General features: G+C 41.3%; 1 protein-coding gene across 3 annotated transcripts in view; it reads left to right on the top strand.

Annotated features, from left to right (window-relative positions):
• The window catches only part of NAV3 (neuron navigator 3), an 862,925-nt gene that overhangs the window by 783,966 nt on the left and 63,075 nt on the right, over window positions 1-15,884 (top strand). For 2 of the 3 annotated variants that reach the window (XM_039497841.1, XM_039497851.1), the window contains 4 exons: window positions 2,072-2,348; window positions 7,711-8,416; window positions 9,829-10,317; window positions 13,321-13,353. In XM_039497841.1, the coding sequence (XP_039353775.1) occupies window positions 2,072-2,348; window positions 7,711-8,416; window positions 9,829-10,317; window positions 13,321-13,353 (1,505 nt within the window). The remainder of the gene's footprint in view (window positions 1-2,071; window positions 2,349-7,710; window positions 8,417-9,828; window positions 10,318-13,320; window positions 13,354-15,884) is intronic. The other variant, XM_039497831.1, reaches the window with a different exon arrangement.

Raw genomic sequence — 15,884 nt, 5'->3', positions numbered from 1 at the left:
TCCCCCAGCATGCTTTGGGCTTACTTGGCCCCTGTCTCTGACAGCCAGGCCCAGGTGGGAAGCAGAGAGGGCGGGACAGAGTCACTTCTCATGCCAGCTGAGGGTGGCCGGTCAGGGTTGCTGCCTCTTTGCAGCACGGTGGGTATCTGCAAGAGAGCCCAGCTTGGGAAGCAGTGGCAGCGGACTGCCCCTCTGCTCCCTGCCAAAGCCCGGCTGCCAGGGAGAGGGCCGAGTGAGCTGGAAGTGCCAGGGGTGCGGAGCAGCAGAGAAGGCTGGAGCTCCCCTCCCCCTGCCAATAGGCCGAGCAGAGCAAGCCATGAAAGGGCAGTTCAGCACTCAGAGAAATCGGGGTGGGGGGCACTTGACCCCACACCCACCGCATGCATCATCTCTGCTTACAGCCTCCTTGCTCTTACAATATTCCTTCTGCTTTTTCTTAGTCCAGTCAGCTACTTTCACAGGGTTAGCATCACCTAATCTTATTTCTCTGGCTAGGGATCTTACACTTACAACCATTTGGTTTATTTCCTTCCTCAACTTTGTTTTTTTCCCTGATATCATCATCTGCTTCTGCTTCTGCTTCTACTCTTTTCCCCCTATTTTGTTTCCATTCTTCCTCAGGAATAGACCATTCTTCAGTTTCCAGAATGACATCATTTGGAGTCAGAAAATTCTCCATCTCCCCCCAGCCCTCACCCTTTCTGTTGACACCTTCCTGGCTTAGATTAGCCTAGTTCACACCTGTTCAGCAAAGCGTCATCTTCCAATCCAGGGTTGCTTCTGCAGGTGTGGCCTATCACACTAATTGGCCCTTTCTCAGCTTCCTTAACCCTTTCAAGGCTGGTGTGGGGTGAACACTCCATCACATTTGCTATCTAATTATTATTAATCTTGTTTATTACAATATTGTCTAGGGACCATACAAGAACAGACCCCTATTGTGCTAGGCACTGTACGAATACAGAGTAGTAGATGGTCCCTGTCTCAATGAGTTACAGTCTAAATATACAAGACAGACACAGGGGAGAAGGAGTAAAACCCACAAGCAGAGAAAACAGTGTGATGACACTAAATGTTGTGTTAGTCCCACCATTTTGTTGTTGTTGTGGGTGCAGTGGTTATTTAGGAGAGGATTAGCTGAATGGAAAGACAAAGGAAAAGAGAGGGGTAAAGGGAACAGAATAGGATAAGTGACTGAGGGGAGGAAGGTATGAGGGGCAGGTGTGGAGAGAGACTGAGATGAAGACACTGTGAGGGAGGGGCAAGTAGGGGTTGAAGCTGCTTCCGTAATTGCTGTGCTGGCTGCAGTCTCTAGCTGGTTCTTCCCTGCAGTGTCCTTCCCCAAGATCACGTGGCTGGGGAGGAGGGGTGCTGCTTGCCCACAGCATGTGTTTATATCTTCCTTTCACAGTTCTGGGCCAAGGGGTACTGGGAGAGGGATGCCCTCACATGGGCCTCATTTTAAACCTTCCCCTCAACCCCCCTCGAGTTCTCCCCACCCGCAATGGCGCAGTACTTGATTCAGTAGCTGCTCTGCCAGCTAATTGAGGTATGGAGGCAAATTCTCTGCCTGTGTAACTCTATTGACTTCAATGGGGTTATGCCAGCAGAGAATTCAGCCCATGAATTGCAACATGGAGAATGACGCAGGGAAATAAGAATACCCATTTAACATTTTGTCCCATCTTTCTATCTTATCTTCTGGGACACGTACCTGTTATTCAGACAATATTCCCATTTTAATCAATGTAAGGTTTGCCCGAATAAAGAATTACAGATATGTCCATGAAAACTTTGGTAGCATATTGGTGATTCCCCTATTTGAGTTTTGTGAAATAAAACCTTCCCAAAGCAATGACTTGTTTGTGAAATCCCTAGGGATTGGAGGGACAATAAGATGTTACAGATGAAGACTGAAGTAAACTGGGTTTCATAATAACATTCATAATATAATCTCTGGTACAAAGAAATCAGTTTGCTTTATTCACCTTCTCTTCCTTGGATTTAAGAAATGAGAAGATATTGAATGAAGCTGAGACTTACCATTTCCTGTGATGTAAATGTCTTGTAGCTGAAGACTGATTCAGAGAAACGGTCCGTAACAGACAGTGAAAACTGGGGCAGCACTGAAGAACTGAAGAAGCCAGAGGAGGACTTTGACAGCAATGTAGACGGCAGTGGGAAATGGAAGGGCCTTCCCTCGGGGCTGTCTGAAGACTCAGAGAAGGGAGGTCAGAAAGCATCTCTGTCTGTTTCACAGACTGGATCCTGGAGGAGAGGCATGACTGCACAAGTCGGAACGACCTCATCCAGACACAAAGCTGGGACAAGTGCTCTCAAGACACCTGGTAGGATTATAGCTCAGAAAAAGAGTTTGTAATGGGTTAATAATAATTAATAGATGTTATAAGCATTTCACAGACAGTAGAAGGTGTTACAAATGGTTATAAACTGTGGTTATAAGCCATTGACTCACCTATTAGTCTCTACAACAATTAATTAACTAAATATCCAGTAATCATTTATTAACCATGTATAGATGTACCCTTAATATAAAGCGTGACTGAATTTTGCTTTATTATCATAGGAGTAATATAATTTCTTATCGGGGAATTGTAATGTATTGTTTCCCCGTTTTTCTTTCTATTATTTTATGTTCTCAGAAAGACTTACCCCAACAGCTGTTGAGAGTGTAAAACAAAAACAACACAGATTACAACAGTATAGGGGAAATGCATTGACACTGAGGTGAGATAAACCAAAGTGAACATTTTTGTATCAAAGTTTAAGGGTCAAATGAGGCTCCAGCTATAAATTGTGTAGCTTACTGCTAAGAAGAGAATTCTCTCTCTCCTTTTTAAAACGTGTGCAACTTTTTCTTCAACACTAGCTGACTTTGTAAAGGTTCAGAGATATATCATCCCTGAAAAGGCCTCTTAAAAACAGTAGCAGCCAGTGTCAGTGTTTTGGCAATCTAATTTTGGAGCCAAACATCATAAGATGACAGGAAGTAAAGATGGAAAAGACCTCTCTTAGATTGTCTAGCCATCCTTCTGCCAGTGCTGGGTTGTTCTCTGTAGTAAATTTTTTAGCACATTGCCCTGTCTAGTCAAAAATATTTCTTTCAAGAATGTTTAAAAGTTATCGGTAAAGATTTGATGAACCAGCAGAGGAGCCTTCAGCCCAAGTCTGGAATGGGCTACAAGCCACCTTTGTGTGTCCCGGATTCCCTGGGGCTGCCAAGTGCCAGTCTGGCCCCAGAGTGTACATTTAGAGAGGTTTGAAGACTGCTTTTATCTACACCATCTTCAGCTCCCCTTCTGGGTCCATTCCAGCAGCTAGAGATCATATGGATTCTCTAGGTTATAGTCAGGAACAGAGGATGGAAGAGGATGATGTAAGGGCAAGATCCGATGAGAAACATTCACATAAAAAGATATCTGACTCATCAGAAAAGGGCAGACAAACAGTGACAAGTTTTTAAAGTGCTTGTACACAAATGCTAGAAGTCTAAATAATAAGATGGGTGAACTAGAGTGTCTCATGATAAAGGAGGATATTGATATAATAGGCATCACAGAAACCTGGTGGACTGAGGACAATAAATGGGACACAATCATTCTGGGGTACAAAATATATCGGAAGGACAGAACAGGTCTTGCACGGGGGGAGTGGCACTATACATGAAAGAAAATGTAGAATCAAATGAAGTGAAAATCTTAAGTGAATCCACATGTTCCATAGAATCTCTATGGATAGTAATTTCATGCTCTAATAAGAATATAACATTAGGGATCTATTATCGACCACCTGACCAGGACAGTGATAGTGATGATGAAATACTAAGGGAAATTAGAGAGGCTATCAAAATTAAGAACTCAATAATAGTGGGGGATTTCAATTATCCCCATATTGACTGGGAACATGTCACCTCAGGACGAAATGCAGAGACAAAATTTCTCAATACTTTAAATGACTGCTTCTTGGAGCAGCTGGTACGGGAACCCACAAGGGGAGAGGCAATTCTAGATTTAGTCCTGAGTGGAGCGCAGGAGCTGGTCCAAGAGGTAATAATAATGACTGCTTGGAAATTGTGACCATAATAAAATAACATTTAACATCCCTCTGGTGGGAAGAACATCTCAACAGCCCAACACTGTGGCATTTAATTTCAAAAAGGGGAACTATGCAAAAATGAGGGGGTTAGTTAAACAGAAATTAAAACGTACAGTGACTAAAGTGAAATCCCTGCAAGCTGCATGGGTGCTTTTCAAAGACACCATAATAGAGGCCCAACTTAAATGTATACCCCAAATTAAGAAACACAGTAAAAGAACTTAAAAAGTGCCATCTTGGCTTAAAAACCATGTAAAAGAAGCAGTGAGAGATAAAAAGACTTCCTTTAAAAAGTGGAAGTCAAATCCTAGTGAGGTAAATAGAAAGGAGCATAAACCCTGCCAAATTAAATGTAAAAATGTAATAAGAAAAGCCAAAGAGGAGTTTGAAGTACGGCTAGCCCAAAACTCCAAAGGTAATAACAAAATGTTTTTTAAGTACATCAGAAGCAGGAAGCCTGCTAAACAACCAGTGGGGCCCCTCGATGATAGAGATAGAAAAGGAGCGCTTAAAGACGATAAAGTCATTGCGGAGAAACTAAACGAATTCTTTGCTTCAGTCTTCATGGCTGAGGATGTTAGGGAGATTCCTAAACCGGAGACGGGTTTTGTAGGTGACAAATCTGAGGAACTGTCACAGATTGAAGCCTACTTGCATCCGACAAAGTGGGTATTCACCCACAAAAGCTCATGCTCCAAAACGTCTGTTAGTCTATAAGGTGCCACAGGATTCTTTGCTGCTTTTACAGATTGAAGTGTCACTAGAAGAGGTTTTGGAATTAATTGATAAACTTAACATTAACAAGTCACCTGGACCAGATGGCATTCACCCAAGAGTTCTGAAAGAACTCAAATGTGAAATTGCGGAACTATTAGCTAAGATTTGTAACCTGTCCTTTAAATCGGCCTCTGTACCCAATGACTGGAAGATAGCTAATGTAACGCCAATATTTAAAAAGGGCTCTAGAGGTGATCCTGGCAATTACAGACCGGTAAGTCTAACATCGGTACTGGGCAAATTAGTCAAAACAATAGTAAAGAATAAAATTGTCAGACACATAGAAGAACATAAATTGTTGGGCAAAAGTCAACATGGTTTCTCTAAAGGGAAATCGTGTCTTACTAATCTATTAGAGTTTTTTGAAGAGGTCAACAAACATGTGGACAAGGGGGATCCAGTGGACATAGCGTACTTAGATTTCCAGAAAGCCTTTGACAAGGTCCCTCACCAAAGGCTCTTACGTAAATTAAGTTGTCATGGGATAAAAGGGAAGGTCCTTTCATGGATTGAGAACTGGTTAAAAGACAGGGAACAAAAGGTAGGAATTAATGGTAAATTCTCAGAATGGAGAGGGGTAACTAGTGGTGTTCTCCAAGGGTCAGCCCTAGGACCAGTCCTATTCAACTTATTCATAAATGATCTGGAGAAAGGGGTAAAAAGTGAGGTGGCAAAGTTTGCAGATGATACTAAACTGCTCAAGATGGTTAAGACCAAAGCAGACTGTGAAGAACTTCAAAAAGATCTCACAAAACTAAGAGATTGGGCAACAAAATGGCAAATGAAATTTAATGTGGATAAAGTAATGCACATTGGAAAAAATAACCCCAACTATACATACAATATGATGGGAGCTAATTTATCTACAACAAATCACGAAAAAGATCTTGGAGTCATTGTGGATAGTTCTCTAAAGATGTCCACGCAGTGTGCAGAGGCAGTCAAAAAAGCAAACAGGATGTTAGGAATCATTAAAAAAGGGATAGAGAATAAGACGGAGAATATATTATTGCCCTTATATAAATCGATGGTACGCCCACATCTTGAATACTGCGTACAGATGTGGTCGCCTCATCTCAAAAAAGATATACTGGCACTAGAAAAGGTTCAGAGAAGGGCAACTAAAATGATGTTGGGTTTGGAGAGGGTCCCATATGAGGAGAGATTAAAGAGGCTAGGACTTTTCAGCATGAAAAAGAGTCGACTAAGCGGGGATATGATAGAGGTATATAAAATCATGAGTGATGTGGAGAAAGTAGATAAGGAAAAGTTATTTACTTATTCCCACAATACAGGAACAACTAGGGGTCACCAAATGAAATTAATAGGCAGCAGGTTTCAAACAAATAAAAGGAAGTTCTTCTTCACACAGCGCACAGTCAACTTGTGGAACTCCTTACTTGAGGAGGTTGTGAAGGCTAGGACTATAACAGCATTTAAAAGAGAACTGGAATAATTCATGGAGGTTAAGTCCATTAATGGCTATTAGCCACGATGGGTAAGGAATGGTGGCCCTAGTCTCTGTTTGTTTGTCAGAGGGTGGAGTTGGATGGCAGGAGAGAGCTCACTTGATCATTACCTGTTAGGTTCACTCCCTCTGGGGCACCTGGCATTGGCCACTGTTGGTAGACAGGATACTGGGCTAGATGGACCTTTGGTCTGACCCAGTATGGCCGTTCTTATGTTCTTATCTGCCCTGGCTACATCCCTGCAATATAAACTAGGAGTAGGGTGGCATAAGGACCACTATTGCTGCTCTGTACCACCCAAGGATTTCCCTATGCTGGTGGAATCCTCTGTTCCATTGGAACAGAGCAGTGCAGCAGAAAATTGAAGTTATTTATTTATTTTGAAAAAATCCATATACTCTGTGTATGTATGTATTTATATACGCACATATGATATATACATGTGTGAGAGAGTGTACAATGCGCTGTGTGTATATGTACATATGTACCTATTTCTACAGTAGTGGAGTTGGACAGAATAAGATAAATGTAATAAACTGTTTCCTCTTCATGACAGTTTGACACTAGAAGAGAAACCACTCCATAGAGCTACAAACTTGCTATAACTTGATATATTAATGAAACACTATAATTGTCTTTAGAAGTTCTTATGATCTTAGTGTAGGCACTCTACGAGAAATCAAAATTAAAAAATGCAGAGAGATGTGACCATTTTAATTGTCACCGCAAAGGTGTTTGTAAAGGTAAAATAAAGTGATTGTTTTAAATCATATTTGTAAACATTTTTAACATTTCACAATAGCACTGAATAGCAAGATGCATGTGTGTGTACTAATGAGGACAATCTCATACAAATAACAATCTTGAAGAAATACTAGGGATATGACAAATAAAATTAAATCATAATACTGACCTGGATAAACAGTATTATGACTTATTGTCATTAGATTGTAAATACTCATTAATAATTGTTTGCACTTTTACCATCACAATGAAATTAACTATTGAAAAGCAAAACTGAAGAATGAAGGCGAATTCTTCAAAGATAAGTAATGTATTTTTGAATTGTTAATTGCTGTTAACATTTTATTTTCACATATTATTTCTTCGATATACTATATTACTAACCAAAAAAAAAATCTCTCTGACAGATGAGATATTGAACCAGGACTAGATAGACTTAATATCTAATATTGAACCAGGACTTAATTGGTGTGTTCTTGTATGGCAATTTATCTGCTTGTATATAATTTATATCTCAAAATATAACCATATAGTAATTATAACTTGATATTAAGATACTATAGCTATAAATACAGAGGTCTATATAAAATATACTCTTAATTAGGAAAAACAGATGATGCGAAGGCTTCTGAAAAAGTGAAAACTCCCCTCAAAGGCACCTCTATACAGCGCTCTCCATCAGACGCAGGAAAAAGCAGTGGCGATGAAGGAAAAAAGCCTCCCTCTGGCATTGGACGATCAACTGCTACTGGCTCCTTTGGATTCAAGAAGGCTGGGGTGGGATCGTCTACTATAATCACCACAAGTGGGGCAACCATAACAAGTGGGTCGGCGACACTGGGGAAGATGCCCAAATCCGCAGCCATTGGTGGCAAGTCAAATGCAGGGAGGAAAACTAGCTTAGATGGGTCACAGAATCAGGACGATGGTGTATTACATGTTAACTCGAAGACCACGCTGCAGTACCGGAGTTTGCCGCGCCCTTCAAAATCGAGCACCAGCGGTATTCCCGGAAGAGGTGGACACAGGTCCAGCACCAGCAGCATCGACTCTAATGTCAGCAGCAAGTCTGCGGGTGCTGCCACCACCAAACTGAGAGAGCCCACGAAGATTGGCTCAGGGCGCTCCAGTCCTGTCACCATCAATCAGACAGACAAGGAAAAAGAGAAAGTGGCAGTGTCTGATTCCGAGAGTGTTTCATTGTCCAGTTCCCCCAAATCCAGCCCAACCTCCGCCAGTGCCTGTGGGACACCAGGACTCAGGCAGCCAGGATCCAAATACCCAGACATTGCCTCGCCCACATTCCGAAGGTAAGGGGCTTGCTATGAAATCCTGCATTTAAAAATAAATAAAGTGTGAAAGAAATATAAAATATTTATTAACAGAATTCTTAAGGAATGAGGCTCTCACTGCAACTCTGAAATGAGTGTTTCTTGAATTTTGACCACTGTCCCACAGTAGCACAGTAAATCATGAAGAGTATAACAAGTTCTCATTTAATATTAAGATAAATCTCCAAATAGAAGAAAGTCCTCTCATTTATGGAGGTTCTGTCACTTTAATGGTGTTTGAAGCCTGTGCGGGAAAAAAACTAATGAGCATTTGACTCCATAGAAATACAGATTAATAAAGTATTTGCTTTTAAAATTGTCAGCAACTTCTAGCTATAAGGATTTTATTTTCTTTGTCATTTCGTTACGTCACCCGTCAGAAACATTAACAAAATGTGAATCTGTTGGAAATGCCCTAGTCAAATGTTTATGAAAGTGCACTAGATGAAAGGCTTCCATTATTTAAGTAAAAGCCAATGCTGCCCTCCTGTGGTCTATTGCCAATACGTTTCCATTTAGTGCCTGTAAAACGACTGACCTATTGTTGATTATCATGGGCTTTATTATAAATAAAACAGATTGCTATGCCATCTTTATTGATTACTTTATTTCTGTGCAAGTTTTGCATTTATATTGAGAGTGTATTATGGACTGCAAACAAAGTGCTTAAGATATTTTCAGCAAGAGACTAAACCATCATTGACTATATTTCAACTTATTTTCTGGGGGAGCAGGGCTTCCATTATTATAGTAGAAACATAACCTCCATAAAGTGCTGGTAACAGCCGCATGACATGCATATCTGTCCTTTCTGCCCTTGGAAAAGGCTTGACACATTTAGCTCTGTGTATATTATTGTTTCTGACCAATTGCTATTTGGCTGATATCCATAGTACCTTCTGTGCAAAAGGGAGGTGGGGGGGCGGGGAATCTTGGATAAATATTTAGCTGTTTGACAAACTGTGAAGAGTGCCCTTTTACAAGTGATTGTTGCAATCATTTTAGCTGCTTATTGGAAGTAATGTTTTTAGTAGTCTAATGGTTAAAGTGTAGGAGTTAAACTTACTGGATTTGGGTGAAAGTTTAATCTGTTTATGCAATCATAAAACCAAAGATTTGCTTGTTTTTCATCTCTATGTGAAGATCTATACCTAAACAGAACACATCTGAAAAACAGTGAATGAGAGCTTTTGATAATAAAATAAACCTCGTGTTAGTGTGATGTAGTTAAGTGGATTTAATGTTGCGAGGTGATTAATCAACAAGGAGTGCATTATTTTAGTAGCAGTAATTAAATGTGGAATTTGGCTCTCGTGATGTTATGCCTTGAATGTTTAAGGTGGGTGTCAGTTTCTCTGAATAACAACTAAAACTGTTTGTTTTACTTTTAGGTTGTTTGGTGCCAAGGCTGGTGGCAAAGCTGCCTCCGCACCCAATACTGAAAGTGTGAAACCCACATCAGCAATGCCCAGCCCTAGTACCACATTAGCACGGCAAGGCAGCCTAGAATCTCCATCTTCGGGTACAGGCAGCATGGGCAGTGCAGGTGGGCAAAGTGGTAGCAGCAGCCCCCTCTTCAGTAAACCCTCGGAATTAAACACAGATGTTGTAAGCTTAAGTCAGTCCTTGGCTTCCAGTCCAGCATCTGTTCACTCTTTCACGTCAGGTGGTCTCGTGTGGGCTGCAAACCTGAGCAGCTCCTCAGCTGGCAGTAAGGACACACCAAGTTACCAGTCAATGACTAGCCTGCACACGAGCTCTGAATCTATTGACCTCCCTCTCAGCCATCATAGCTCTCTCTCTGGATTGACAACAGGCACTCAAGAGGTTCAGAGCCTGCTCATGAGGACTGGAAGTGTCAGATCTACACTGTCGGAAAGGTGAGCTTAACTGTAGACACAGTGAGAACAAAAACAGTGAGAATGCAACAGAAACCTAAACAACAAAAAGAGAAAGCCCATAGGGACACCATCAAAAAAAAAAGAGAGAGATAGTTAAAAGTAATTACAGGCACTGAACCTGGCACACAACTCTTGGCCACTTTTTGCGATTTTACAAGCACATTTTCTTACTTTTAAAAATGTTTTTCACTCTCTTGTTGCTCTGTGAAAAAGCAGCACAAAATCAAAAACCGACAAATTTCCGAATCTGGCAACTTGTTTCCCATGGGAGATCCTGTGTGCAGTCCCCATTGAGGTCGATGGGAAGTTCACTTGGGAAGTAAACTTGCAAGATCATAGCATGGCTACACAAAGTTTTGACAAGTTCTGCACAGAACATGTAGATTAGACCAAGAGAAATCCCACCTCTCCATAATCTCTTCACTGTCTTGTCTACCCACGAATATTGTACTGCTTTAACTATGCAGGTATAAAGTACAGCTGCTCTAGGATGGATGCAGTTATACCAATATAAAGGTTCTTATACTGGTATAGCTTATATGTCTGTTCGGGGAGGGAAATAAGTTGAATAGTAAGGAAATGGTTTTCCCATCCCTGAGAGCTTTTGAGAGTTTGAAAAAAATGTTTCTTGATTTATGGCAAAAAGTTCAAATCCCAAACATTTTTTTAACCAATAATTCAAAAAAAAAAGTGGACCAGGTCAATAAAAGTGTTTTGTTACAATACTTGTGAAATGTTTCCTTTCAATTTCAACCATTTTCAATTTTTTAAAACATTTTTAGTATAAATTTACTAAAAATTCAAAATGAAAAGTAGCTTTGAACCAAAAACCAAAACTGTTTGTTTAGAAAATGTCAAAACAGAACATTTATACAATATCAAAACTTTTTTTTTTTCAAAAATTGGAAGATTTATCAAAACCAAGCCATTCCTGCAAACAGTTCCACTTTTGATGAATGGGCATTTTCCAGTGAAAAAATGTTTTGTTTGAAAATTCATAACCAGAAAAAAGCTGTACTGGTATAAGGCACTTATATGCTGGGATAACTGCATCCCCACTTGGGGTTGTACCAGTTTATGTATATTGGTAAACAAATCACACCCATAAGCATCATAGTTATGCCAGTATACAATCTGTGTAGACCAGCAGAAAGGTAAAAATACGTTGACAGCACACGTGATTTTAAGTTGTCCATGGCCCCTCAATGTATATGTAGTAATGACATTATATTAGGGCTGTCAATTAATCTCAGTTAACTTGCGCAATTAACTCAAAAAATTAATGGTGATTAAAAATTTAATCAAGATTAATCACAGTTTTAATTGCACTGTTAAACAATAGAATACCAGTTGCAATTAATTAAATGTTTTGGATGTTCTTCTACATTTTCAAATATATCGATTTCAATTACAACACAGAATACAAAGTGTACAATTCTCACTTTATAATATTTTATTATGAATATTTGCCCTGTAAAAATGATAAACAAAAGAAATAGTATTTTTCAATTTTTCACCTCATACAAGTACTGTAGTGCAATCTCTTTATAAGGAATGTTCACTTACAAATGTAGATTTTTTTGTTGTTACATAACTGCACTCAAAAACAAAACAATGTAAAACTTTAGAGCCTAAAAGTCCACTCAGTCCTACTTCTTGTTCAGCCAATCACTAAGACAAACAAGTTTGTTTACATTTGCAGGAGAAAATGTTGCCCACTTCTTATTTACAATGTCACCTGAAAGTGAGAACAGGCATTCATATGGCACTTTTGTAGCCAGCATTGCAAGGTATTTACGTGCCAGATATGCTAAAAATTCGTATGCCCTTTCATGCTTCAGCCACCATTCCAGGGGACACATTTCCATGCCGATGACACTCGTTAAAAAATAATGCATTAATTAAATTTCTGACTGAATTAATTGTGGGGGGACAATTGTATGTCTCCTGCTCTGTTTTACCCATATTCTGCCATATATTTCGTGTTATAGCAGTCTCTGATGATGACCCATCACATGTTGTTCATTTTAAGAACACTTTCACTGAAGATTTGACAAAATGCAGAGAAGGTACCAATGTGAGATTTCTAAAGATAGCTACAGCACTCAACCCAAGGTTTAAGAATCTGAGGTGCCTTTCAAAATCTGAGAGAGACGAGGTGTGGAGAATGCTTTCAGAAGTCTTAAAAGAGCAATCCTCTGATGCAGAAACTGCAGAACCCAAACCACCAAAAAATAAAATCAACCTTCTGTTGGTGGCATCTGACTCAGATGATGAAAATGAACATGCATTGGTCTACACTGTTTTGGATCGTTATTGGATGCATGTCCTCTGGAATGATGGTTGAAGCATGAAGGTATATATGAATCATTAGCACATCTAGCATGTAAATATCTTTCGACCCCGGCTACAACAGTGCCATGTGAATGCCTGTTCTCGCTTTCAGGTGACACTGCAAACAAGAAGCGGGCAACATTATCTCCTGCAAATGTAAACAAAATTGTTTGTCTGAGTGATTGGCTGAACAAGAAGTAGGATGGAGTGGACTTTTAGGCTCTAAAGTTTTACACCGTTTATTTTTGAATGCAGTTATTTTTATACATAATTCTACATTTGTAAGTTCAACTTTCAGGGTAAAGAGATTGCAATAAGTGAATTGAAAAATACTGTTTCTTTTATTTTTACAGTGCAAATATTTATAATAAAAAATAAAGTGAGAACTGTACACTTTGTATTCTGTGTTGAAATTGAAATCTATATATTTGAAAATGTGGAAAACATCTGAAAATATTTAAATGGTATTCTGTTATTGTTTAAAAGTGTGATTAATCACGATTAATTTTTTTTTAATCGCTTGACAGCCCTGCATCATATTTTACCAACTGAAAAGGACAATATCGTACATAATATTAAATATGATTTTTTTTAGTTTATAGGGTAATTTAATGTGTTCCTCCATTAACTCCTACTATTACATTTCAGAATGAGAAAGTCAATCAGAAGATATGGAAGGATGTTGAGTATATGCTAAATCTTAACAGTTTTGCAAAAGATGTTTAATATTACATTAAAAATGTTAATGGCTTGGCATAAGCTCCTGAGCAGCTCCAATTTCTAATACTTCATGTATTTGTTCAGTGACTTAATTTCAGTGATTCCAAAAACTTTGGCCTTTGGCGATATTTTAAAATTCCGTGTCTGTCCACGTGGGGGTATTTTGACTGAGTCCTGAGAGAGCCATATATCATGTTGTTCTGGCCTCAGAATGAAGCAACACACACATTTCTAGAGAAAGTTGTCATTTCTTGATTTATAGCCCCAATAGGATCTTTTTAGTCTGATTTTTTTTCCAAAAGGCCTGTTTAAAAAAAATTGTTGTTTTATACCAGGGGTGGGCAACCTATGGCACGTGTGCCAAAGACGGCACATGAGCCGATTTTTAATGGCAGCTGCTGCCTGCCGGGGTCCCGGCCGCCAGCCCTGCTCAGCCCGCTGCTGAACCCAGGCCGGCAGCGGGCTGGGCAGGGCCGGCAGCCGGGACCATGGCAGGCAGCAGCTGCCATTAAAAATCCTGCCCAGCCTGCTCTTTTCTGCCCTCCACCCCCTCCCCACAGGGGCAAGGGGCAGGGGGCAGAAGCTTGGTCCTGCTGGCTCCCCTGCCTCTTCCCGCAGTGTGCTGGGTTCCTGCCCCTCCTCCTCCTCCTCTCAGTCCCTCCTTCCCTGCTGGCCGATCAGCTGATGGCCCTTGCAAGGGAGGGGGTGGGGGAGGAGCGGAGTCAGGGTGCTCACTGCTCCTGGTGGAGGCAGAGAAGAAGCAGGGGCAGGGCCTTGGAGAAGTAGGGGTGGTATTGGGGCATATCCCCTCCAGCCCCGTGCCGTGAGCATCTCACGACTCCAGCCGACACCCCCAGCCCTCTGCCCTGACCCCCCCTCACAGGCACCCAGCCCTCTGCCCTGAGCCCTGCAGCCCTGCACACACCTCAGGCCCCTGCCCTGATTCCTGTACCCCTCTCACACACACGCAGCCCTCCTTCACCCCCCCCACCATGGCCCCAGCCCTGACTCTGGCACCCCCACACATACCCAGACCCCCCACACCCCATAACCTTGGAGCTCCTGCACCACCACCACCACATTCCTACCTGCACCCCTCGCACCAACTGGGAGCTGCCGAGGTAAGCACTCCACACCCAAATCTCCTGCTCCAACCCTGAGCCCCATCCCTCATTGTAGCTCCTGTCCAGACCCTACACCCCAACGCCCAGCCTGCTCCTTCACCCCCAGCCCTGTGCTCACTGCACCCCCACCCTCAGCTCAGTACAGAGAGAGAGGAAGAGAATGGGCCAGAACCAAGGAGAAGGTAGTGTATGTGGGCAGGGCTGGGACCCCAGACCGGCAGTGGGCTGAGCAGGTCTGGCAGCCAGGATTCTGGCTGGCAGGAGCTGGCAGAGGGAACCCCTGAGCGGCAGCAAGCTGAGCTGCTCAGCCCACTGCCAGTCTGGGGTCCCGGCCCCGCACAGCCTGCTGCTGGTCTGGGGTTCTGGCTGCCGGCCTCTTGGCAGCCGGGGTCCCGGCCGCAGGCCCTGCTCAGCCCGCTGCCGGCCTAGGTGAACAGAACCCCAGACCAGCAGCGGGCTGAGTGGGCCGGCGACGTAAGATCAACATTTTAATTTAATTTTAAATGAAGCTTCTTAAACATTTGGAAAACCTTGTTTATTTTACAATACAACAATAGTTTAATTATATAATATATAGACTTATAGAGAGAGACCGTCTAAAAAAACATTAACATGTATTACCGGCATGTGAAACCTTTAATTAAAGTGAATAAATGAAGACTCGGCACACCACTTCTGAAAGGTTGCTGACCTGTTTTATACAGTTGAATCTTCTTATGTTTTTTCCAACAAAAATGTAGTTTCGCAACATTAAGAGACATAAAAAGGTCCTCTTCTCTTCACTCTGTAAGCCACAGTTATAGGGGCACTGGTTGCTTTCCAGACCCATACTGTTAGTAGTCTGGAAAGCCGTGCAGGAGTAGCTGTAGCAAGATTTATTCTTCTTTCTTTACTGGGAGCAGTTGCATGAGACTGAAAGAGCTTTTAATAAGCTGCATTGCTGGCTGCAGGCATAGCTATATCAGCATAGCTATACCAGCAAATCCTTTTAAGTGTAGTCAAGGCTTGAGGTGAAAATTTATACCACTGTAACAGTATAGACACTTATTCTGGAATAAGAATGGCTTTCTCAGTTTATGTTATGTCACTTTGGAAGGCCCCAAATAGCCACTCCTATATCCAGAATAAGAGCATCCACATGGAAAGTTATACTAGTATAATATCTATCAGTTTTATTATATCGGTATTGACTGGTAAAACTATCTTGTGTAGACAAACCCAAAGTCAGAGATTCCTCTGTATTTTTTACCTCTGTGGAGTATTTACAACTTTTATGTTCCTCTTCTGCATGGCCAGAGCAGAGGAGGAGGGATAGTAGATAAGTGTTGCAGAATTAACACCTTTCTAGATGGTCAACACGCTGCATCA

The sequence above is a fragment of the Mauremys reevesii genome, linkage group 1 (assembly GCF_016161935.1).
Source record: "Mauremys reevesii isolate NIE-2019 linkage group 1, ASM1616193v1, whole genome shotgun sequence".
In the NCBI taxonomy this organism is placed as follows: Eukaryota; Metazoa; Chordata; order Testudines; family Geoemydidae; genus Mauremys; species Mauremys reevesii.
The sequence above is the reverse complement of the archived record's forward strand: the minus strand, read 5'-3'. Positions and strand labels throughout refer to the sequence as shown.